This window comes from Bufo bufo, chromosome 3 (genome assembly GCF_905171765.1).
Source record: "Bufo bufo chromosome 3, aBufBuf1.1, whole genome shotgun sequence".
NCBI classification, from domain to species: Eukaryota; Metazoa; Chordata; class Amphibia; order Anura; family Bufonidae; genus Bufo; species Bufo bufo.
In genome coordinates, this window is record NC_053391.1 from 17,889,461 (window position 1) to 17,917,077 (window position 27,617).

At 42.5% G+C, this 27,617-nt stretch overlaps 1 protein-coding gene across 1 annotated transcript in view; it reads right to left on the bottom strand.

Annotated features, from left to right (window-relative positions):
• The window catches only part of STYXL2 (serine/threonine/tyrosine interacting like 2), an 80,256-nt gene extending 54,687 nt beyond the window's left edge, over positions 1-25,569 (bottom strand). The window contains exons 1-2 of the mRNA XM_040422929.1: positions 25,444-25,569; positions 4,670-4,806 (exon numbers count right to left, since the gene is read on the bottom strand). Of these exons, the coding sequence (XP_040278863.1) occupies positions 4,670-4,785 (116 nt within the window). The 5' untranslated portion in view covers positions 4,786-4,806; positions 25,444-25,569. The remainder of the gene's footprint in view (positions 1-4,669; positions 4,807-25,443) is intronic.
• Between the last annotated feature and the right edge of the window lie 2,048 nt (positions 25,570-27,617).

A 27,617-nucleotide genomic window follows, 5' to 3' on the forward strand; every position in this document is an offset into this window, starting at 1 on the left:
TGCTTCCCTATCTCTCCTTGTAAATGATGTAGCTACAGATAGTACTGCCTTCCCATCTCTCCTTGTAAATAATGTAGGTACAGATAGTACTGCCTCCCTGTCTCTCCCTGTAAATGATGTAAGTACAGATAGTACAGCCTCCCAGTCTCTCCATGTAAATGATGTAGCTACAGATAGTACTGCCTTCCCATCTCTCCTTGTAAATAATGTAGGTACAGATAATACTCCTTCCCTGTCTCTCCCTGTAAATGATGTAGGTACAGATAGTACTGCCACCCTGTCTCTTCCTGTAAATGATGTAGGTACAGATAGTCCTGCCTCCCTGTCTCTCCCTGTCTCTCCCTGTAATTGATGTAGATACTGATAGTACTGCTTCCCTGTCTCTTCCTGTAAATTATGTAGGTACAGATAGTATTGCCTCCCTGTCTCTCCCTGTAAATGACGTAGGTACAGATAGTACTGCCTCCATGTCTCTCCCTGTAATTGATGAAGATACAGATAGTACTGCCTCCCTGTCTCTCCCTGTAAATGATGTAGGTACAGATAGTACTGCCTCCATGTATCTCCCTGTAATTGATGTAGATACAGATAGTACTGCCTCCCTGTCTCTCCCTGTAATTGATGTAGATACAGATAGTACTGCCTCCCTGTCTCTCCCTGTAAATGATGTAGGTACAAATAGTACTGCCTCCCTGTCTGTCTCTGCAAATGATGTAGGTATAGATAGTACTGCGTCCCTGTCTCTCGTCGTAAATGATGTAAGTACAGATAGTACTGCCTTCCTGTCTCTCCCTGTAAAAAATGTAGGTACAGATAGTATTGCCTCCCTGTCTCTCCCTGTAAATGATGTGGCTACAGATAATACTCCTTCCCTGTCTCTCTCCTATAAATGATGTAGGTGCAGATAGTACTACCTCCCTGTCTCTCCCTGTAAATGATGTAGGTACAGATAGTACTGCCTCCCGGTCTCCTATAAATTATGTAGGTCTCTCCCTGTAATTGTCTCTCCCTGTCTCTCCCTGTAATTGATGTAGATACTGATAGTACTGCTTCCCTGTCTCTTTCTGTAAATTATGTAGGTACAGATAGTATTGCCTCCCTGTCTCTCCCTGTAAATGACGTAGGTACAGATAGTACTGCCTCCATGTCTCTCCCTGTAATTGATGAAGATACAGATAGTACTGCCTCCCTGTCTCTCCCTGTAATTGATGTAGATACAGATAGTACTGCCTCCCTGTCTCTCCCTGTAATTGATGAAGATACAGATAGCACTGCCTCCCTGTCTCTCCCTGTAAATGATATATGTACAGATAGTACTGCCTCCCTGTCTCTCCCTGTAATTGATGTAGGTACAGATAGAACTGCCTCCCTGTCTCTCCCTGTAAATGATATATGTACAGATAGTACTGCCTCCCTGTCTCTCCCTGTAATTGATGAAGATACATATAGTACTGCCTCCTTGTCTCTCCCTGTAAATGATGTAGGTACAGATAGTACTGCCTCCCCGTCATTGATGTAGATACAGATAGTACTGCCTCCCTGTCTCTCCCTGTAAATGATATATGTACAGATAGTACTGCCTCCCTGTCTCTCCCTGTAATTGATGAAGATACATATAGTACTGCCTCCTTGTCTCTCCCTGTAAATGATGTAGGTACAGATAGTACTGCCTCCCTGTCTCTCCCTGTAATTGATGAAGATACATATAGTACTGCCTCCTTGTCTCTCCCTGTAATTGATGAAGATACATATAGTACTGCCTCCCTGTCTCTCCCTGTAAATGATATATGTACAGATAGTACTGCCTCCCTGTCTCTCCCTGTAATTGATGAAGATACATATAGTACTGCCTCCTTGTCTCTCCCTGTAAATGATGTAGGTACAGATAGTACTGCCTCCCTATCTCTCCCTGTAAATGATGTAGGTACAGATAGTACTGCCTCCCCGTCATTGATGTAGATACAGATAGTACTGCCTCCCTGTCTCTCCCTGTAAATGATATATGTACAGATAGTACTGCCTCCCTGTCTCTCCCTGTAATTGATGAAAATACATATAGTACTGCCTCCTTGTCTCTCCCTGTAAATGATGTAGGTACAGATAGTACTGCCTCCCTGTCTCTCCCTGTAATTGATGAAGATACATATAGTACTGCCTCCTTGTCTCTCCCTGTAAATGATGTAGGTACAGATAGTACTGCCTCCCTATCTCTCCCTGTAAATGATGTAGGTACAGATAGTACTGCCTCCCCGTCATTGATGTAGATACAGATAGTACTGCCTCCCTGTCTCTCCCTGTAAATTATATATGTACAGATAGTACTGCCTCCCTGTCTCTCCCTGTAATTGATGAAGATACATATAGTACTGCCTCCTTGTCTCTCCCTGTAAATGATGTAGGTACAGATAGTACTGCCTCCCTGACTCTCCCTGTAATTGATGAAGATACATATAGTACTGCCTCCTTGTCTCTCCCTGTAAATGATGTAGGTACAGATAGTACTGCCTCCCTGTCTCTCCCTGTAAATGATGTAGGTACAGATAGTACTGCCTCCCCGTCATTGATGTAGATACAGATAGTACTGCCTCCCTGTCTCTCCCTGTAAATTATATATGTACAGATAGTACTGCCTCCCTGTCTCTCCCTGTAATTGATGAAGATACATATAGTACTGCCTCCCTGTCTCTCCCTGTAATTGATGAAGATACATATAGTACTGCCTCCTTGTCTCTCCCTGTAAATGATGTAGGTACAGATAGTACTGCCTCCCTGTCTCTCCCTGTAAATGATGTAGGTACAGATAGTACTGCCTCCCCGTCATTGATGTAGATACAGATAGTACTGCCTCCCTGTCTCTCCCTGTAAATGATATATGTACAGATAGTACTGCCTCCCTGTCTCTCCTTGTAAATGATGTAGGTGCAGATAGTTGTGCCTCCTGTTCTCGCCTGTAAACTATGTAGGTTCAGATAGTACTGCCTCCCTGTAAATGATGCATGTACAGATAGCACTGCCTCCCTGTCTCTCCCTGTAAATGATGTAGGTACAGATAGTACTGCCTCTTTGTCTCTCCCTGTAAATGATGTAGGTACAGATAGTACTGCCTCCCTGTCTTGCCCTATAAGATATATATGTACTTTTGCGCTTCATGTAGGCTTTACAGCCTAGCATCTCCACAGTTTATCTCAGTGTTTATGGACTTCTATTTTTCAGTAGTCACTGCTCAGCACTGTTGGGAAAAGGAAGCATTACACTGCACCCATTAACATTATTAGATATTCATGTACTATATAATATGAATGCTTTCGGGTCTGGTAGAACTACAAGACCCAGCCTACCCTTACTGATTTGGTCTTATTTATGCCCCCTGTGGGTAACCAATCAGATCATAGTTTACTTTTTAAAACCTGTTTGACTAAATACAAGCAGAAATCTGATTGGTTGCTGTGGGCCCCGCCTCTGGGTCAGTTGCCTCACATCCGGGGCTGCCTTCCTTGAGGTGTCGGCCGTCCTCGGGGACACTCAGGAGATTAACTGACTGCTCTGGGAATCTGGATGGTGTCCCGTTTGTCCAGAAGCCTCCCGGACGTTTCGTATTATTTAAGTCTCGATTGTCCGTTCCTTTAAGCCACACCCCTGATCTGGAGGCCACGCCCCTTATTTGGAGGTCACATATTTGTAAGCCCAACCTCTTTCTGAAACGGGACAGCTGGAACGGATGCCAGTGTGTTCGATTAGAGAAGTAAGCTTGGGCTTCATCAGAGTTACCAACATTCACAAGAAACGGTAGGAAGGGGGCGTTACCCTCAAAATGGGCACCTCGAGGGCGTTTCCTGTGCGTTCCCTGGGGCGGAACTTAAATGTCCTGAATTATATGTGGGCCCAGGGTTTATATATAATGAAATGATATCTAAGCCCCAAGAGTTCCATGTTTTTGTTGGACTGTCCCTCACAAGGGACCACAAATAGGCGGAGCTTGTGCATTTAGGGGTGTGTCCATGCCATTTTGTGGGCGTTGCCAGGTCAGAATTGGGGGGGCCTAGAAAGTTTTATGATATGAGGTTTAAACACTGGGGGTCAGAGGCATGTATCACTTTATACCCGGGTAGATTTGCCTATAGTCCCAGGAAATGGGCGTGGCCGAGAATAAAGGGCGGGAAGGGAGGGGTTTGTGGGCAGTCCTGGGGGCGGGGCTTCAAATTGCTGACTTTTATTGGCCCTTCAATGATCTTAGCACAACACCTGTAATGGCCCCCATTGTCCCCAGGCTATTTCTAGAAGCAGACAGAACTAGTTGGATATAGCTCTGCTTGCTGTCAGTGAACAAAACCATTCATATTTAAATTAAGAGGATGAAAATCTGTCCTGACCTGACACTTCTCACAGCTGAGGGTTTGTTTCCGTGTTATTCAGCCTCAACTGTTTAGTCCAGACTGATACATTTTACCTGCACTGATACATTGTAGCAACTATAAGGACAGGAGAGAGATTTGTAATGCCGGGGCGTCCCGGACTAGATACGACTGCAACAAATCATCAGCTGCAAGAAGAATTAGGTCAGAATGGATTTGCAGCCTCTGGAGTTAAATTAAAATTGTGCTACTCACTGACAGCAAGCAGAGATTTTGAAAGCGATGAGAGTTTTTGCATTATGGTTAATGTCACTCACTTGCTGGGGGAGGGGCTGCGGAGGTAGCGGGCTTGGATGGCCAAAACGTCATCATCGTCCTCCTCCTCCTTATCAGGGACCACCTGCTCATGGTCCTGGTCTCGCCCGGATGCCATAATGTGTGACTGCAGACAGATCTGGGGGGAAAAAAAGAGTTAAAACTCTAGGGTGACCATTCTACATGCTGGGAGTTGTAGTTTTGCAGCAGCTGGAGCCTGGAGGGCCACAGGTTGGAAAGCACAATAGATAAATAATATGCATATTAGCACTGCTGTAAAACACTGACAGATGCCCCCTATGTGGCCCTGCAGGGGGGTAAAAACACAACAGGAGGGGCAGGAAGCAGAAGGTGAAATCTAAAGCAGCCACTTATAGAATGATAACATGACTGCTGCTGCCATCTTGTGGTGATAGGTGGCACTGCGCTGTTGCTTATAGTAATAGATTATTTTTCACTGTTTTTGAAGAGCGGATGATAAAGAGTAGTCAAAGGATCCAATATAATCAGCTCCTCAGCGGTGGCCCCTGCCCCCAGTACTGCTGAACCAATCTGAGACCACCAGGGGGCCATGGTCGCAGCTGAAGTGCAGACTGTAACATCAGGTTGTATCAGGGGTGTAGCTATACAGGATATATATATATATATATATATATATATATAAAACCAAGGGTGTAGCTATAGGGGGTATGTATATATATATATATATATATATATATATACAGTACAGACCAAAAGTTTGGACACACCTTCTCATTCAAAGAGTTTTCTTTATTTTCATGACTATGAAGGCATCAAAACTATGAATTAACACATGTGGAATTATATACATAACAAACAAGTGTGAAACAACTGAAAATATGTCATATTCTAGGTTCTTCAAAGTAGCCACCTTTTGCTTTGATTACTGCTTTGCACACTCTTGGCATTCTCTTGATGAGCTTCAAGAGGTAGTCCCCTGAAATGGTCTTCCAACAGTCTTGAAGGAGTTCCCAGAGATGCTTAGCACTTGTTGGCCCTTTTGCCTTCACTCTGCGGTCCAGCTCACCCCAAACCATCTCGATTGGGTTCAGGTCCGGTGACTGTGGAGGCCAGGTCATCTGGCGCAGCCCCCCATCACTCTCCTTCATGGTCAAATAGCCCTTACTTTCAAAGTTTTCCCAATTTTTCGACTGACTGCCTGACCTTCATTTCTTAAAGTAATGATGGCCACTCGTTTTTCTTTACTTAGCTGCTTTTTTCTTGCCATAATACAAATTCTAACAGTCTATTCAGTAGGACTATCAGCTGTGTATCCACCTGACTTCTCCTCAACGCCACTGATGGTCCCAACCCCATTTATAAGGCAAGAAATCCCACTTATTAAACCTGACAGGGCACGCCTGTGAAGTGAAAACCATTTCAGGGGACTACCTCTTGAAGCTCATCAAGAGAATGCCAAGAGTGTGCAAAGCAGTAATCAAAGCAAAAGGTGGCTACTTTGAAGAACCTAGAATATGACATATTTTCAGTTGTTTCACACTTGTTTGTTATGTATATAATTCCACATGTGTTAATTCATAGTTTTGATGCCTTCATAGTCATGAAAATAAAGAAAACTCTTTGAATGAGAAGGTGTGTCCAAACTTTTGGTCTGTACTGTATATAACCAGGGGTGTAGCTATAGGGGGTATGTATGTATATATATATATTACCAGGGGTGTATCTATAGGGGATATATATATAACCAGTGGTGTAGCTATATGGGTATATATGTAGATATTACCAGGGGTGTAGCTATAGGGGGTATATATATATATTACCAGGGGTGTATCTATAGGGGGTATATATATATATGTAGATATTACCAGGGGTGTAGCTATAGGGGGTATATATATATATTACCAGGGGTGTATCTATAGGGGGTATATATATATATGTAGATATTACCAGGGGTGTAGCTATAGGGGGTATGTATGTATATATATATATTACCAGGGGTGTATCTATAGGGGATATATATATAACCAGTGGTGTAGCTATATGGGTATATATGTAGATATTACCAGGGGTGTAGCTATAGGGGGTATATATATATATTACCAGGGGTGTATCTATAGGGGGTGTATATATATATGTAGATATTACCAGGGGTGTAGCTATAGGGGGTATATATATGTGTAGATATTACCAGGGGTGTGGCTATAGGGGGTGTATATATATATGTAGATATTACCAGGGATGTATCTATAGGGGGTGTATATATATATGTAGATATTACCAGGGGTGTAGCTATAGGGGGTGTATATATATATGTAGATATTACCAGGGGTGTAGCTATAGGGGGTATATATATGTGTAGATATTACCAGGGGTGTATCTATAGGGGGTATATATATATATATGTAGATATTACCAGGGGTGTATCTATAGGGGGTATATATATATATATATATATATATGTAGAAACCAAAAACAAAACTCAGCAGCACAAGACCAAAAGCAGTGGGTGCAAGTCCTCTCAGCCGCAGGCTAAGACGGCTATGAATAAGTATAGTTTCCAAAGATGAGGCAGCACTCCAATAGACGTAAAAAAGTGGATCCTTTATTCCCCTCTGTGCGACGTTTCAACCGTCTCAATGCGGTCTTTCTCAAGCATAACAAAAAGGTGTCATCAAGGGGTATATATACCCACAATACATTGCAAATAATGAACGTGACAATTATATAATCTTTAAGACAATAAAGCATAAACAATACAATCTATGGTGTACAAAAACCCAAAGTGTTATATAGCCAAGTGGTCTACATTGCATAATATTTATCATAGTGCAATACAGTGTACAAACACATTTGATCATTGTGTTTTAAACTACATGCACTTATTTATTTACACAGGTGATATTACACTTTTTTGATTAACTGGATATTGGTCAATTAGTTCATTTGATTGTTATCACAATGATCAAATGTGTTTGTACACTGTATTGCACTATGATAAATATTATGCAATGTAGACCACTTGGCTATATAACACTTTGGGTTTTTGTACACCATAGATTGTATTGTTTATGCTTTATTGTCTTAAAGATTATATAATTGTCACGTTCATTATTTGCAATGTATTGTGGGTATATATACCCCTTGATGACACCTTTTTGTTATGCTTGAGAAAGACCGCATTGAGACGGTTGAAACGTTGCACAGAGGGGAATAAAGGATCCACTTTTTTACGTCTATTGGAGTGCTGCCTCATCTTTGGAAACTATATATATATGTAGATATTACCAGGAGTGTAGCTATAGGGGGTGTATATATATATGTAGATATTACCAGGGGTGTAGCTATAGGGGGTATATATATGTGTAGATATTACCAGGGGTGTAGCTATAGGGGGTGTATATATATATGTAGATATTACCAGGGGTGTAGCTATAGGGGGTATATATATGTGTAGATATTACCAGGGGTGTAGCTATAGGGGGTGTATATATATATATGTAGATATTACCAGGGATGTATCTATAGGGGGTATATATATATATATATATATATATGTAGATATTACCAGGAGTGTAGCTATAGGGGGTGTATATATATATGTAGATATTACCAGGGGTGTAGCTATAGGGGGTATATATATGTGTAGATATTACCAGGGGTGTAGCTATAGGGGGTGTATATATATATGTAGATATTACCAGGGATGTAGCTATAGGGGGTGTATATATATATGTAGATATTACCAGGGGTGTGGCTATAGGGGGTGTATATATATATGTAGATATTACCAGGGATGTAGCTATAGGGGGTGTATATATATATGTAGATATTACCAGGGATGTAGCTATAGGGGGTGTATATATATATGTAGATATTACCAGGGGTGTAGCTATAGGGGGTATGTAACAGACCGTTTCAGCAGACAAGGGGTTAAAATCAGTTCAGGCGATAAGCCCCTTTCTGAGAGACAGGCACAGCTACTGCAAAACACCCAACTCCCGAACTGGATACAAAGTAGCACTCCAAACTGGAACCTCACGAATAGCTGCTAGCAGACGAACAGGAATCAGCTTACACTCCTGGCAGTCAGTCTCTAACAGCATACAGTGGATCCCCCCAATAACGAGACAAGGCTCCGTGTTGAGGGTCAAGCAGTGGTCTGACTGTACTTCACGTACAGCCTCTTTTATTCATAAGCCACAAACATAGTACTGCCCACAGGGGTTTGAAATACAACCAATCAGTAATTTACAACACATACAATGTAAGTACAGCAACCAATCGTTCACGCCCCCAGAGGACCAGAAGGGAGACTGCGACACAGGACAGATACAACATATCCCCACAATGCATCATGGTTTCCTCCTCTCTGTCCCGGAGACAACCGAGGAGCAATCCAATTATCTCTCAGGACAAAGGGAAATCGCCAATACACATGTGGATACAACAGGACAGACATCACCATTTAAACACACAATGGCACAATAGAAACACACCCAGCATATTCCTCCCAAGCTGACAAGTTACACTTATTATAAATTGTTACAACTTTGTGAGTTTACATTGGCCATACATATAACTTACATCAATTTAACCAGTATAACTTGGGGACAAACCTATCCAAAATTCACTTGAATAGGTTCAGGGGTTTAAAAGTTAGTATATGGCCCATAATCCTGAGGCAAGAGGCTTTTAAACAGGCCTCTCCAAAACCCAGTGGCGAGGTTGGTTTCGCCACAGGGTATATATATATATATATATTGTGGGGTTTCGCTCTGGTAGGTAGGGTAAGCAGGCACAGTACAGAGGCAAAATACAAGTTCTTAACTCAAAACGTCAGTGTATTTTTTCACATTTGAGGCAATTGCACAAAACAGCACGTAACTTTGCAGTCTTGGTGTTAATTCACACACAATGGAAAGTTCATATAACACAAGTCACCTTGCTGGCAGTTCTGCCTCCAGTAGTCCACAGCAGGCTTTAGGGGGCCTGTTTCCCCAGCCCTCCAGCACGGCACAAAGCCTCAGATCCCAAAAACAGAGATATCTCTGCTGAGCCCAGCTGCCTCTTTAAGGACAGCCAGGTGCTGCCAAAACCCGGACCACCACTTAAACTCCAGTTCGGTTTTAGAACTCACCTGGCTGGAAACCAGCCCAGCCGCACATGCTGGGAGGAAAATACCTGCCTTGCCAGACACAACCCCTCACTGTGTCACTATATATATATATATATATATATATATTACCAGGGGTGTAGCTATAGGTGGTATATGTAGATATTTCCAGGGGTGTAGATATAGGTGGTATACAGTCAGGTCCATAAATATTGGGACATCGACACAATTCTAACATTTTTGGTTCTATTCACCACCACAATGGATTTGACATGAAACAAACAAGACGTGCTTTACCTGCAGACTGTCAGCTTTAATTTGAGGTATTTACATCCAAATCAGGTGAACGGTGCAGGAATTACAGCAGTTTGCATATGTGCCTCCCACTTGTTAAGGGACCAGAAGTAATGGGACAATCGGCTTCTCAGCTGTCCCATGGCCAGGTGTGTGTTATTTCCTCATTATCCCAATTACAATGAGCAGATAAAAGGTCCAGAGGTCATTTCCAGTCTGCTATTTGCATTTGGAATCTGTTGCTGTCAACTCTCAAGATGAGATCCAAAGAGCTGTCACTATCAGTGAAGCAAGCCATCATTAGGCTGAAAAAACACAACAAACCCATCAGAGAGATAGCAAAAACATTAGGCGCGGCCAAAACAACAGTTTGGAACATTCTTAAAAAGAAGGAACGCACCGGTGAGCTCAGCAACACCAAAAGACCCGGAAGACCATGGAAAACAACTGTGGTGGTTGACTGAAGAATTCTTTCCCTGGTGAAGAAAACCCCCTTCACAACAGTTGGCCAGATGAAGAACACTCTCCAGGAGGTAGGTGTATGTGTGTCAAAGTCAACAATCAGGAGAAGACTTCACCAGAGTGAATACAGAGGGTTCACCACAAGATGGAAACCATTGGTGAGCCTCAAAAACAGGAAGGCCAGATTAGAGTTTGCCAAACGACATCTAAAAAAGCCTTCACAGTTCTGGAACAACATCCTATGGACAGATGAGACCAAGATCAACTTGTACCAGAGTGATGGGAAGAGAGGAGTATGGAGAAGGAAAGGAACTGCTCATGATCCTAAGCATACCACCTCATCAGTGAAGCATGGTGGTGGTAGTGTCATGGCGTGGGCATGTATGGCTGCCAATGGAACTGGTTCTCTTGTATTTATTGATGATGTGACTGCTGACAAAAGCAGCAGGATGAATTCTGAAGAGTTTCGGGCAATATTATCTGCTCATATTCAGCCAAATGCTTCAGAACTCATTGGACGGCGCTTCACAGTGCAGATGGACAATGACCCAAAGCATACTGCAAAAGCAACCAAAGAGCTTTTTAAGGGAAAGAAGTGAAATGTTCTGCAATGGCCAAGTCAATCACCGGACCTGAATCCGATTGAGCATTTCACTTGCTGAAGACAAAACTGAAGGGAAAATGCCCCAAGAACAAGCAGGAACTGAAGACAGTTGCAGTAGAGGCCTGGCAGAGCATCACCAGGGATGAAACCCAGCGTCTGGTGATGTCTATGCGTTCCAGACTTCAGGCTGTAATTGACTGCAAAGGATTTGCAACCAAGTATTAAAAAGTGTAAGTTTGATTTATGATTATTATTATGTTCCATTACTTTTGGTCCCTTAACAAGTGGGAGGCACATATGCAAACTGCTGTAATTCCTGCACCGTTCACCTGATTTGGATGTAAATCCCCTCAAATTACAGCTGACAGTCTGCAGGTAAAGCACTTCTTGTTCGTTTCATTCCACATCCATTTTGGTGGTGTATAGAGCCAAAAATGTTAGAATTGTGTCCATGTCCTAATATTTATGGACCTGACTGTATATATGTAGATATTACCAGGGGGTAGCTCTAGGGGGTTAGAGTTAGACCCCTCCACCATAACACAGTTAATTATCATTAACATAAACCTGGAGGACTCCTTTATTATTTGTTGTAAATGGTACATGTTCTGTGTCCTCCGACTGTAATGTGCCAGAAAGTATAACCAGAATGATGAGGGTGATAGTGATGATAATTACTACTGCATATTGATGATTGAGGATGAATATGATTTTACTGGTGGCGATGGCTGAGAATGATGAGGAGGATTGATGCTAATTATTATTATTATATTGATAATGAATAAAATAATATGTGATGATGATGATGACGATTGAATTGAAGAAAACTGATTTTGGTCATTAATAATAACGAGGATTTGGGATGATAACTGATAATGATGTTTTAGAATAATTGATTATGGTATTTCATGATGATGATTGAGGTGTATAACTGATGATGATTGATAATGATGATGATAGTTGATTAAGTTAGTGTGGATTGAGAATAACCGATGGTAATTGATGATAATGTTTATGGTAAGTGATAATGATGATTGACAGTGGATGATACTGATGATGATGGTTTGTAGTAGGGTTGTCCCGATACCGATACTAGTATCGGTATCGGGACCGATTCCGAGTTTTCTCGGCGGTACTCAGCCGCCGATACCCCGCCCCGATACATAAATAGAATACTATGGGCGTAACTATGGGCGGGGCCCGGTGCAGTCACTGTACTCTTACACCGGGCCCCGCCGCTCACCGAAGTATTTATAAACGTGAATCCTTATCCTGTTATTAAGTTGAACTAACGCTGCGCTCTCCCATGTTCCCCTGTATCCCCACAGCACTTACTTAAGCTTCCATAGCAGGCAGAGCAGACGGCAGCAGTAACGTCACTCACTGACGTAGAGCGCCTGCTCCGCCCACTTTATGAGTGAAGCAGGCGGAGCAGGCGCGCGACGTCAGTGAGTGACGTTACTGGTGCCGTCTGCTCTGCCTGCTATGGAAGCTTAAGTAAGTGCTGTGGGGATACAGGGGGATACAGGGGAACATGGGAGAGGGCAGCGTTAGTTCAACTTAATAACAGGATAAGGATTCACGTTTATAAATACTTCGGTGAGCGGCGGGGCCCGGTGTATTGGGGGACACTGTTATGAGGGGGATCTGTGGATGACATATAGCAGTGTCATCCACAGATCCTCCCCATAACAGTTCCATCCACAGATCCCCTATAACAGCACCATCCACAGATCCCCCACCAAATAACAATGCCATCCTCAGATCCCCCCACCCCATAACAATGCCATCCACAGATATCCCACCCCATAGCAGTACCATCCACAGATCCCCATAACAGTGCCATCCACAAATCCCCATAACAGTGCCATCCACAGATCCCCCATAACAGTGCCATCCACAGATCCCCCATAACAGTGCCATCCACAGATCCCCATAACAGTGCCATCCACAGATCCCCCATAACAGCACCATCCACAGATCCCCATAACAGTGCCATCCACAGATCCCCCATAACAGTGCCATCCACAGATCCCCATAACAGTGCCATCCACAGATCCCCCATAACAGTGCCATCCACAGATCCCCCATAACAGTGCCATCCACAGATCCCCATAACAGTGCCATCCACAGATCCCCCATAACAGCACCATCCACAGATCCCCATAACAGTGCCATCCACAGATCCCCCATAACAGTGCCATCCACAGATCCCCCATAACAGTGCCATCCACAGGTCCCCCATAACAGTGCCATCCACAGATCCCCCACATGACAGTGCGTCATCCACAGATCCCCCAAAACGGTCACATGACATTTAAAAAAAGTATCGGTATCGGTGACTACTTGAAAAAAAGTATCGGTACTTGTACTCGGTCCTAAAAAAGTGGTATCGGGACAACCCTAGTTTGTAGTGTTTGTAATGATGATTGAGGATGATAATTAATGGCAGTAATTGGTAATGATGCTTTAGGATGAGAGTTGATTATGGTTTTGATGATGATTGGAGGGATAATTGATAATGGTAACTGATTATGATAATTGACTATAGTATTTCATGATGATTGAGGACGTTGAGGATTTGGGATGATAATTGATGGTAATTGATAATGATGTTTGAAAATAATTGATTATAGTATTTCATGATGATGATTGAGGTTTATAATTGATTATGATAACTGACAACGATTGAGGAAGATGATGATAGTTCATTAAAGCAATTAGTGATAATTGATGATGATGCTAATGATGACTGACAGACAATCTATGCTGCTGGTGATGTTTTAAGATGATGATTGTAGTGTTTGATAATGTTGACTGCAGATGATAATTGATGACAGTAAAAGATAACGATGTTTTAGGAATAATAGTTGATCATAATATTTGATGATCATTGATAACGGGAGCTGCTGATGATGATTTAGGTCGATAATTGAGGATAATGATTATAGTAATTGATGATGATGATTATTATATTAATAACACTTGTTGCTGATGGGACATTAGGACGTTTCTCTTTGCTCATACCTCTGTGTATCGCCCCCTCCCCATTCATTTTGTATTTTTTTCACTTTAACCTCCCTCTAGGTCTCTGATTCTGCAGATCGTCGCTCTCCTTCCCTTTGTTTCGTCGCTTTCCGCTTCTGTCCGTGGTCTTGCAGCGAGAAGCCGCAGCAGGTCGCTCGCCTGGCGTCGCCTCCTCTTAGACCAGACGTGGCTTTTCCTTTTTCAGTTTGAAGTTCAGGCATGAGATATTCGGCGGCGACACGACGGATTTCCAGGGCCTTCTCGTTTAACAGCCGAGCGCCGCTATTCCAGCGAGGAAGGGCGCGCTTTGTCGAGCCATCTGTCGAGCCACTGAGGGGACAGAGAGGGTGGTCTTCAAAGCGCCACGTTGCTGCGGTTCGTTCCTACCGCTGGGATGTTCAGTCAAGCCGTTCTCGTTGAGCAGAGGGCCTGCGTACGCCGAACGAGCGTGGAGGGAATGTCAGAAGAGAACCGGGCAGAGAGGATCCCTAAATACCTGTCGGTGCGGGCGCAGCGCTGAGCGGCAGACTGAACTTACCCAGAGGATAGCACAGCAGTAATGCTGCCCCTGGTAACGGGCACTCGCTATAACGGCCCCCAATGCAATCAATGACCTCGAAGGGACTCGCACATCTCCCTGCTGTAGGCTGATCGGGCATGCTGGGAGTTGTAGTTTTGCAACAGCTGGAGGGACGCAGTTTGAGGAGGCCTGCTCTAAAGGAAGAACTTTTAGCAAATGAGGCAGTGGAAAAATGGCCCAAGGGTTTAGGCAGAAGCCCTTGTGTCCTGTGTGGGGGGCCCGGTTTGATCCTTGCGACGGGGCCCTTACTTCTCAGCAGGAGCTGTTTATGGCGGCCTGTTTTTTAGGAAATGGCAGATTATAGAGGCCGAGGAACCGTCTTTGTGAACAGTTTCATTGTGCGGCTTTGGTGCAAGAACGCGTCGTCTCCAGCGCCTGCGGGTACCGTGCGCAAGCGCTGTTTATGGCAGCCTGTATCCGTAAGCGCTTTACATGCAGAGCTTCACAAATAGTCAGAATGGATCTGATTAGAGGCAATTGCTTAAAGGCAATAATTCTGCGTAAAATTGCTCTTTACCCTGATGAAAGTAGCAGAAAATAATATTGCCCGTTAGATTGCAGCCATTTCCGTGAATCTCCCGGGGGGAGCGCGGCGGCGGCGACAGCGATGGTTATTTTTACCTTTAAGTGCACGTTGCTAGGGGCTCCGGTGTTTCCAGGCAGCGATCCGACCTTACCCGCCGCCGATCCTGCACTCTGCCTTCATAGAAACCACAGTTATTCAGGTAAACAATTACCATCCACGCTCCCCGAGCCGAGTCCTGGGTTTAACTGTTTCATTTAAAGCCACGGTCCAGGTCCGTCACACGAAGCAGTTGCTTAAATAGCAATTCCTGCCTATGGAAGGCTAGTACCGGGGGGGGGGGGCTATTCAAGCTAAATTCAAGCAATATGGTTTCACCGAAGTGCCGCGTCTGTTTATACAACCGTAATTTTCTGTCTGCATCCGTACCGCAATTTTGCGGATCGGATGCAGACCCCTTCATTTGAAGTGGGCCGCAAAAGATGCGGACGGCACACCGTGTGCTGCCCACATCCGCACTTCCTTTCCGTGGGTCCACGAAAAAAGGTGTCCTATTCTTGTCCGCAAATACGGATCTGCAAAATGCGGACACGGTCGTGTGAATGAGCCCTTATTCTGACAAATTCAGAAGCTGTAAAACTGAGGCTTTGTCACAATGTGTCACTATAATAAATTGTTTGCAGCGCAGCATCTCTCTCTCATGTCCTGCATTCCTCCGGTGATATCTGTTATCTGCACTGATACACTGTAGCAAAAACATGTATGGTTTTCCAGCTTCTGGATATTTCTATTTACTGACATGAAGCAGAGGATATGGTAATAAAAAACTAATCATATTGGATAAAGAAAAATTCTACAACTCACTTTGTTTCAGTTGCTCACCATTTCAGAAGCTCCAAACAGATCTGACCTAATATTTCACAGGGCTGAGGGTTTGTTGCAGTGTCCAAACGAATCTCTAGAAAGCACGGTATCAGTGAGAATCTCTCAAGATCTGGAGACAGAATAGTTCTTGTCTACAATTATACATTGTAACAAACTCCCCCCTGTGAGTAGGACTAAGGCTACTTTCACACTTTCGTCAGAGGATTCCAGCAGGCAGTCCCGTCGCCGGAACTGCCTGCCGGATCCGGAAATCCGGACGCAAACAAATGCATTGAAATACCGGATCTCTCTGGTGTTATCCGGAAAAACGGATCCGGTATTTATTTTTTTCAAAGATTTAAAGGTCTGCGCATGCGCGGAGCGGAAGAACGGATCCGGCAATGCGGCACTATGACATTGCTATGGAAATTAATGCCGGGTCCGGCATTCCGGAAAGTGTTCAGGATTTTTGACATGCTGCGGTATTTTCTCCGGCCAAAAAACGTAAGAGGGACTGAACTGAAGACATCCTGAACGGATCGCTCTCCACTCAGAATGCATTAGGATAAAACTGATCAGTATTGAGCCCTGAGGACGGAACTCAACACCGGAAAAGAAAAACGCTAGTGTGAAAGTACGCTCAGCTAATGCATATAAATGTGTTTCTATTCCTTGACAGCAAGCAAAGTTTTCAAACATAGTGAGAATTTGAACACAAAAGGGGGACATTTGTGACAAAAAGGTTGTGCAAAAAAATGGAAAATTGATGCCATTTTACTCTTCTTGACACGAGTAGCGCTATAAGTGGGCGTGGCCTCCCGTCGCCCATTAGAGTTACTATAATTTACAGCTGCAGACACTAGCATGTCAGTGAATGAGGACACTTGTAAACTTGTCCACAGCCGCTCCTGCTCTCAGTTGTATCCGGTCTAGACAACGCTCTGTGAGCTAAACACATCAGCAGCTGCTGCACAATCTCGCTGATGGTTTGCTACAATGTATCACTCTGAAATTCCGGATGTTTACTGATAGCGATGTAGTTCTTTATCGGTTCAAACCCTGTTCACACCGCTGCTACTAAATTGTGTAAATCTGCCTCCATCTAGAAAAGCTGTGCGACATCCGGTGACCTTGTAGGTCATAATGGTTGTACTGGTAACCAGTGGCGTACACAGAGAAGTAAGGGCTCCATAGCAAGGGTCAAACCGGGCCCCCCACACAGGACAGAAGGGCTTCTGCCTAAACCCTTTTCAGTGACCCTTGGGCTATTTTCCCACTGCCTCGTTGGAGCAGGGGTGCACAACCCGCGGCGCGCACAGCCAGTTTTTGCCTCTGCAATCAGCGCGTCTCTGTGAAAAATCAATCCCATATTGGGGGGCCCGGAGCGCTCTGAAGGCCCCGCCCCCTGCAGCTGCGCTCACTACATTCGGCTCCCAGCGCCATGGAACACATAGCTCCTCCCCCGGCACAGGGAAGCCCGGAGCGCTCTGAATGCCCCGCCCCCTGCATCTGCCCTCACTACATTCGGCTCCCAGCGCCATGGAACACATAGCTCCTCCCCCGGCACAGGGAAGCCCGGAGCGCTCTGAAGGCCCCGCCGCCTGCAGCTGCGCTCACTACTTTGCCGGCTCCCAGCACCAACACACAGGTCCTCCCCCGTGCGCCTGCACCGAATCATATACTGGGCCATTCAGCATTAGCAGTGTGCAATTGGCCCAGTGTATTGCTGGCAGGCAGCAGGCGTGCACCCAGCATACCCCACGTGACTTCTGGGGGTGCGTGCCTCCGCGCAAGTGCAGTACCAGGGCATGGGTAAGCTAAAATTACAGTGAGCATTGACTCATGGACGCGCCCACGGACACCGCGCATGCGCTCTCAGGGGTAAGGAGATCTGACGGTATTTTGTCTTGTTAAATCTCCTTACCCTCACTACACGGCGCGCTTCAGATTCATTGCTGGCTGGCTTCGATCAGGATCAGGTCAGTCTCTCTGTGTAGTGAGGGTAAGGAGATTTTACAATCCGCGCGTGCACAATCTGAGGGTAAAGAGAATTAACAAGACAAAAGACCGTCAGATCTCCTTACCCCTGAGAGCGCACGCGCGGTGTCCGTGGGCGTGTCCATGAGTCAACGCTCACTGTAATTTTAGCGTACCCATGCCCTGTACTGCGCACACACCCCGGCACATCCCCGGAAGTCACATGGGGTAAGGATTTTTTTAACAACGTAAGATTTTTTGATAGAACACCGGATCATTAATGAAAATAAAATTCTGTACTAATAACAGTCTCTCTTAGCACTAGCGTAATTAGAAATGACTAGGCAGTGGGTCCCTCCGCTAATTTTTTAATGGGCCCCCCCAGCCGCTATGGTAGTTACGCCCCTGCCGGTAACCCAGCTTTTCTCAGAAACTGACAAATGATGGCACATCAGTACAACTTCTATATCCCCATGAGATCGGACCCTGAGCGTCTGTCTGGGAGGTGTAACGGCGGCCATGTTGGTTGTCAGTTTCCCTAGGAGTAAATATACTGTGACATCACTGTGTTTATTATCCCCGTACTGTGACATCACTGTGTTTATTATCTCTGTACTGTGACATCACTGTGTTTATTATCTCTGTACTGTGACATCACTGTGTTTATTATTCCTGTACTGTGACATCACTGTGTTTATTATCCCCGTACTGTGACATCACTGTGTTTATTATCTCTGTACTGTGACATCACTGTGTTTATTATCCCTGTACTGTGACATCACTGTGTTTATTATCCCTGCACTGTGACATCACTGTGTTTATTATCCCTGCACTGTGACATCACTGTGTTTATTACCTCTGTTCTGTGACATCACTGTGTTTATTATCCCTGCACTGTGACATCACTGTGTTTATTATCTCTGTACTGTGACATCACTGTGTTTATTATCTCTGTACTGTGACATCACTGTGTTTATTATCTCTGTACTGTGACATCACTGTGTTTATTATCTCTGTACTGTGACATCACTGTGTTTATTATCTCTGTACTGTGACATCACTGTGTTTATTATCCCTGTACTGTGACATCACTGTGTTTATTATCTCTGTACTGTGACATCACTGTGTTTATTATCCCCGTACTGTGACATCACTGTGTTTATTATCTCTGTACTGTGACATCACTGTGTTTATTATCCCTGTACTGTGACATCACTGTGTTTATTATCCCTGCACTGTGACATCACTGTGTTTATTATCCCTGCACTGTGACATCACTGTGTTTATTACCTCTGTTCTGTGACATCACTGTGTTTATTATCCCTGCACTGTGACATCACTGTGTTTATTATCTCTGTACTGTGACATCACTGTGTTTATTATCTCTGTACTGTGACATCACTGTGTTTATTATCTCTGTACTGTGACATCACTGTGTTTATTATCTCTGTACTGTGACATCACTGTGTTTATTATCTCTGTACTGTGACATCACTGTGTTTATTATCCCTGTACTGTGACATCACTGTGTTTATTATGTCTGTACTGTGACATCACTGTGTTTATTATCTCTGTACTGTGACATCACTGTGTTTATTATGTCTGTACTGTGACATCACTGTGTTTATTATCTCTGTACTGTGACATCACTGTGTTTATTACCTCTGTACTGTGACATCACTGTGTTTATTATCTCTGTACTGTGACATCACTGTGTTTATTATCTCTGTACTGTGACATCACTGTGTTTATTATCTCTGTACTGTGACATCACTGTGTTTATTATCTCTGTACTGTGACATCACTGTGTTTATTATCTCTGTACTGTGACATCACTGTGTTTATTACCTCTGTACTGTGACATCACTGTGTTTATTATCTCTGTACTGTGACATCACTGTGTTTATTATCTCTGTACTGTGACATCACTGTGTTTATTATCCCTGTACTGTGACATCACTGTTTATTATCCCTATACTGTGACATCACTGTGTTTATTATCTCTGTACTGTGACATCAAAGTGTTTATTATCTCTGTACTGTGACATCACTGTGTTTATTATCTCTGTACTGTGACATCACTGTGTTTATTATCCCTGTACTGTGACATCACTGTTTATTATCCCTATACTGTGACATCACTGTGTTTATTATCTCTGTACTGTGACATCACTGTGTTTATTATCCCTGTACTGTGACATCACTGTTTATTATCCCTATACTGTGACATCACTGTGTTTATTATCTCTGTACTGTGACATAACTGTCAAGACAAAAACACAGAGATGAAGTGGCAATTCTGGAGGAGCTGCTCAGCCCCTGACACTGTGGCGTGTCTTTTATTGGGGGAGCAGCCCCACCGCATGCGGACCGCAATAATCGACTAACCCCAGCAAAATATGCATACAATGGAGGACGTCGACGCGGTCCACATGCACCACAAGAGCAAACTACACAGAATGTAGCAAATAAACATATGAAACACAGAGAGGAAATGCACCAAACAGAAATGCTACTGACTATACTGGGAAGTCATAAATGCAGGTATTAAAAGCTGAGACTTTCGCCAATATGTTCCAGTCAGGAAGATATCGGAGCCCATCAATGCACCACGTCACGGTCACTCAGCATGGCAAAGGGTCCTAGCCGCTGCTCTAACTATGGTGTGAACATGGTCTGGGGGTGATATAATTCAGCACACAGCCAAGCCTCCACACAAAGGCCCAGCATGAATACTGTGGCAGTGCAATGTGAATGAGGCCAGGCCGTGAGCCACACCTATGCCAGACCATGTGATGGAGGTTACCAGGTGCAACAGAGTGTCCAAACACACTCAAATCTAACAAGACAAAAACACAGAAATGAAGTGGCAATTCTGGAGGAGCTGCTCAGCCCCTGACACTGTGGCGTGTCTTTTATTGGGGGAGCAGCCCCACCGCATGTGGACCGCAATAATCGACTAACCCCATGGGCTCCGATATCTTCCTGACTGGAACATATTGGCGAAAGTCTCAGCTTTTAATACCTGCATGTATGACTTCCCAGTATAGTCAGTAGCATTTCTGTTTGGTGCATTTCCTCTCTGTGTTTCATATGTGACATCACTGTGTTTATTATCTCTGTACTGTGACATCACTGTGTTTATTATCCCTGCACTGTGACATCACTGTGTTTATTACCTCTGTTCTGTGACATCACTGTGTTTATTATCTCTGTACTGTGACATCACTGTGTTTATTATCTCTGTACTGTGACATCACTGTGTTTATTAGCTCTGTACTGTGACATCACTGTGTTTATTATCTCTGTACTGTGACATCACTGTGTTTATTATCCCTGTACTGTGACATCACTGTGTTTATTATCTCTGTACTGTGACATCACTGTGTTTATTATCCCTGTACTGTGACATCACTGTGTTTATTATCCCTGCACTGTGACATCACTGTGTTTATTATATCTGTACTGTGACATCACTGTGTTTATTATCTCTGTACTGTGACATCACTGTGTTTATTATCCCTGTACTGTGACATCACTGTGTTTATTATCCCTGTACTGTGACATCACTGTGTTTATTATATCTGTACTGTGACATCGCTGTGTGTATTATCCCTGTACTGTGACATCACTGTGTTTATTATCATGTACTGTGACATCACTGTGTTTATTATCCCTGTACTGTGACATCACTGTGTTTATTATCTCTGTACTGTGACATCGCTGTGTGTATTATCCCTGTACTGTGACATCACTGTGTTTATTATCATGTACTGTGACATCACTGTGTTTATTATCCCTGTACTGTGACATCACTGTGTTTATTATTCCTGTACTGTGACATCACTGTGTTTATTATCCCTGTACTGTGACATCACTGTGTTTATTATCCCTGTACTGTGACATCACTGTGTTTATTATCCCTGTACTGTGACATCACTGTGTATATTATCCCTGTACTGTGACATCATGGTGTTTATTATCTCTGTACTGTGACATCACTGTGTTTATTATCCCTGTACTGTGACATCACTGTGTTTATTATCTCTGTACTGTGACATCACTGTGTTTATTATCTCTGTACTGTGACATCACTGTGTTTATTATCCCTGTACTGTGACATCACTGTGTGTATTATCCTGTACTGTGACATCACTGTGTTTATTATCCCTGTACTGTGACATCACTGTGTTTATTATCCCTGTACTGTGACATCACTGTGTTTATTATCCTGTACTGTGACATCACTGTGTTTATTATCTCTGTACTGTGACATCGCTGTGTTTATTATCTCTGTACTGTGACATCACTGTGTATATTATCCCTGTGCTGTGACATCACTGTGTTTATTATCTCTGTACTGTGACATCACTGTGTTTATTATCTCTGTACTGTGACATCACTGTGTTTATTATCTCTGTACTGTGACATCACTGTGTTTATTATCTCTGTACTGTGACATCACTGTGTTTATTATCCCTGTACTGTGACATCACTGTGTTTATTATCTCTGTACTGTGACATCACTGTTTATTATCTCTGTACTGTGACATCACTGTGTTTATTACCCCTGTACTGTGACATCACTGTGTTTATTATCCCTGTACTGTGACATCGCTGTGTTTATTATCCCTGTACTGTGACATCACTGTGTTTATTATCCCTGTACTGTGACATCACTGTGTTTATTATCTCTGTATTGTGACATCACTGTGTGTATTATCTCTGTACTGTGACATCACTGTGTTTATTATCTCTGTATTGTGACATCACTATGTTTATTATCCTGTACTGTGACATCACTGTGTGTATTATCTCTGTACTGTGACATCACTGTGTTTATTATCCCTGTACTGTGACATCACTGTGTTTATTATCCCTGTACTGTGACATCGCTGTGTTTATTATCCCTGTACTGTGACATCGCTGTGTTTATTATCTCTGTACTGTGACATCACTGTGTTTATTATCCTGTACTGTGACATCACTGTGTTTATTATCTCTGTACTGTGACATCACTGTGTTTATTATCCCTGTACTGTGACATCACTGTGTTTATTATCTCTGTACTGTGACATCACTGTGTGTATTATCTCTGTACTGTGACATCACTGTGTTTATTATCCCTGTACTGTGACATCACTGTGTTTATTATCCCTGTACTGTGACATCACTGTGTTTATTATCTCTGTACTGTGATATCACTGTGTTTATTATCTCTGTACTGTGACATCACTGTGTTTATTATCTCTGTACTGTGACATCACTGTGTTTATTATCTCTGTACTGTGACATCACTGTGTTTATTATCCCTGTACTGTGACATCACTGTGTTTATTATCCCTGTACTGTGACATCGCTGTGTTTATTATACAATTTTACTAGTATTTTTTGTTGTAACATTTTTCATATGTATTTTTTCTATACAGGAGTCTATGGAAAAATGCCCGAATAAACACCAAACCTAGAACATGCTGTGATTTAAAAACAAAACAAAAAAACAACAAAAATCGCCAGAAAACCTACAACACTACTAAATAAATAAACAAAATACCGAGCTGCAACAGTTTTTGCAAAGATAAATAGGTCAAACAATCGTCCCCATGGCATTAAAGAAAAATCTGTGTGAAACCACCCTAAGGGTACCACCTGAGCACTTGGCGGTATACGCGTGGTTTTCGGATGCAGATAAACGGCAGCATAGTACAGCACCAGCACAGTGTATCGGGGTCTATACAATTCTTATGTCCACTTTGGGGATGTTTTTCGGAAGGAAATTGACCGGCCGTGTGGATCTAGACATCCTCAGCATGTCAACTATGTTTGTGGTTTTTGTTGCGGATTTCACCCTTTTCTCATGAAGGTGAGATCTGCGGCAAAACCGCAACTAATCCACACCAAAAACCCTTGTTAGAAATTGCGTTTTTTTTGTGTGGTTTGTTTGCAGAAATGTACAGAAATCCATACGGAAATTCACATGCATCTTGCTTTTTTGTATAAACATGTTTTAATGCTTTTTTTTTTCAGATAGGATGAAGAAATGCCTGAAATAAAATGCCACTGCTTCAACATGCATGAAAAACACACACACAAAAAAAAAGACAATTTTCCAAAAATGCAAAAAAGCCTCTAATATGTAAAAGTGCTGCAAATCTCCGTGTGTGAATCCAACCTTAGGGCCCATGCATACGCCAGTGTCTGGTCAGTGATTTCCATCAGTGAGGGCTCATGCACACAAACGTATTTTCTTTCCGTGTCCGTTCCGTTTTTTTTGTGGACCATCTGCAAAACCATTCATTTCAATGAAGTTACTCCGTGTGCATTCCGATTCCATATTTCCGTTCCTCAAAAAAATAGAATATATCCTATTATTGTCCGCATTACGGACAAGGATAGGACTGTTCTATTAGGGGCCGGCTGTTCCGTTCCGCAAAAAAATACGGACCGCAGAATACATACGGTTGTGTGCATAAGCCCTTATAGAGTTACTATGACTCAAAGCTGTGTGTGTGGACTACAGAAAAGTGCAGGCAACACCCACCGCCCTAATCCCCCGGAGATCTGCAGATATCGGAGTCGTAACTGAGAGTAAAGATCATTGTGAACCTCACAAATATAATATTCCAAACTGCAGAAGAAAAAACCTCGCTCGTCCACCACCTATTTTTGGGGCGTACATTTGATATTACATTACAAACCTAATAAATAGTAGTATACGTCTGAAAGCACCAGCCGCCTGTGACGCAGGGTGGGGGCTGATCTCATACATTCATGTCCCCCTGAGTCATGGCAGCTTTTCGAGAGTAATGCCATCAAAACCTATGTTGAAGCCTCACGTTACAGCATTACTATGCCCGCAATGCCTGGCGATATTTACACCATCACCCATAGAATCCATAACAGGATTGACCGGTTGATACTTTGTATCATTTACAAAAATTAAAGAAGACGACGACCAAGCCAAAACGTTTCGTCTGAGCAGTTCCAAGATTACACTACACTGTGGCCAAGTATACTAATTGCTAAAGGAGCTTCCATCCAGATCTCAGAAGGCTTCCACCAAAACCTGATGCCAATTACGAACAGAAGGCGCGTGCATCGCGCCAACCTCATCAGATATAAGGTGGAGATAAACTGAGAAAACAGAGCTGATGATGACCCGGGCAGCTAGAAGTGACAAGCCTCTGAGAGCAGGAGACAGGTGGCCGAGCGACGGCTAACCAGGCCAGAAGGACAAGGACGAGGCCTTTGAAAAAGTGCATTCAAACCCTTGTACCCTCAGGAGCTACAACCTCAGAACCCGGGGTGGCACTCAATAACATAAACAGAACATAAGAGAAGAACATTCACCTGGACTGTGGAAGACCCCGGAGGAGATGTGGTGGAGCAGGGAGGAAGGGTCTGGAGACGACCTCACACCAGACTTTGTGCTGTGTCTTCTAAAATTAGTAGCAGGCCTGCATTGGCTGCTGATATGTGTCCTCACAAGGAATGCTAGGGCCGGGAGACCACAGGAGAAGGAGGAGGGGAAGGGAGCAGAGACCCTGTCAATCTCTACCCAACAGAGACCATGGGAGAGATCTGTCACTTCATAGATGTTCTACCAACACCACCGAGAACATGAGACTATATCAAAGAGCCAAAACAGTCCAACCTGTAGATGCATTCTTGTATATAGGAGCAGTATTATAGTAGTTATATTCTTGTACATAGGAGGCAGTATTATAGTAGTTATATTCTTGTACATAGGAGCAGTATTATAGTAGTTATATTCTTGTACATAGGAGGCAGTATTATAGTAGTTATATTCTTGTACATAGGAGCAGTATTATAGTAGTTATATTCTTGTACATAGGAGGCAGTATTATAGTAGTTATATTCTTGTACATAGGAGCAGTATTATAGTAGTTATATTCTTGTACATAGGAGCAGTATTATAGTAGTTATATTCTTGTACATAGAAGGCAGTATTATAGTAGTTATATTCTTGTACATAGGAGGCAGTATTATAGTAGTTATATTCTTGTACATAGGAGCAGTATTATAGTAGCTATATTCTTGTACATAGGAATAGTATTATAGTAGTTATATTCCTGTACATATGAGCAGTATTATAGTAGTTATATTCTTGTATATAGGAGCAGTATTATAGTAGCTATATTCTTGTACATAGGAATAGTATTATAGTAGTTATATTCCTGTACATATGAGCAGTATTATAGTAGTTATATTCTTGTATATAGGAGCAGTATTATAGCAGTTATATTCTTGTACATAGGAGCAGTATTATAGTAGTTATATTCTTGTACATAGGAGCAGTATTATAGTAGTTATATTCTTGTACATAGGAGGTAGTATTATAGTAGTAATATTCTTGTACATAGGAGGCAGTATTATAGTAGTTATATTCTTGTACATAGGAGGCAGTATTATAGTAGTTATATTCTTGTACATAGGAGCAGTATTATAGTAGCTATATTCTTGTACATAGGAATAGTATTATAGTAGTTATATTCCTGTACATATGAGCAGTATTATAGTAGTTATATTCTTGTATATAGGAGCAGTATTATAGCAGTTATATCCTTGTACATAGGAGGCAGTATTATAGTAGTTATATTCTTGTACATAGGATGCAGTATTATAGTAGTTATATTCTTGTACATAGGAGCAGTATTATACTAGTTATATTCTTGTACATAGGAGGCAGTATTATAGTAGTTATATCCTTGTACATAGGAGGCAGTATTATAGTAGTTATATCCTTGTACATAGGAGGCAGTATTATAGTAGTTATATTCTTGTACATAGGAGCAGTATTATAGTAGTTATATTCTTGTACATAGGAGCAGTATTATAGTAGTTATATTCTTGTAGATAGGAGGCAGTATTATAGTAGTTATATTCTTGTACATAGGAGCAGTATTATAGTAGTTATAATCTTGTACATAGGAGGCAGTATTATAGTAGTTATATTCCTGTACATAGGAGGCAGTATTATAGTAGTTATATTCCTGTACATAGGAGGCAGTATTATAGTAGTTATATTCTTGTACATAGGAGCAGTATTATAGTAGTTATATTCTTGTACATAGGAGCAGTATTATAGTAGTTATATTCTTGTACATAGAAGGCAGTATTATAGTAGTTATATTCTTGTACATAGGAGCAGTATTATAGTAGTTATATTCCTGTACATAGGAGGCAGTATTATAGTAGTTATATTCTTGTACATAGGAGGCAGTATTATAGTAGTTATATTCTTATACATAGGAGCAGTATTATAGTAGTTATATTCTTGTACATAGGAGGCAGTATTGTAGTAGTTATATTCTTGTACATAGGAGCAGTATTATAGTAGTTATATTCTTGTACATAGGAGGCAGTATTATAGTAGTTATATTCCTGTACATAGGAGGCAGTATTATAGTAGTTATATTCTTGTACATAGGAGCAGTATTATGGTAGCTATATTCTTGTACATAGGAATAGTATTATAGTAGTTATATTCCTGTACATATGAG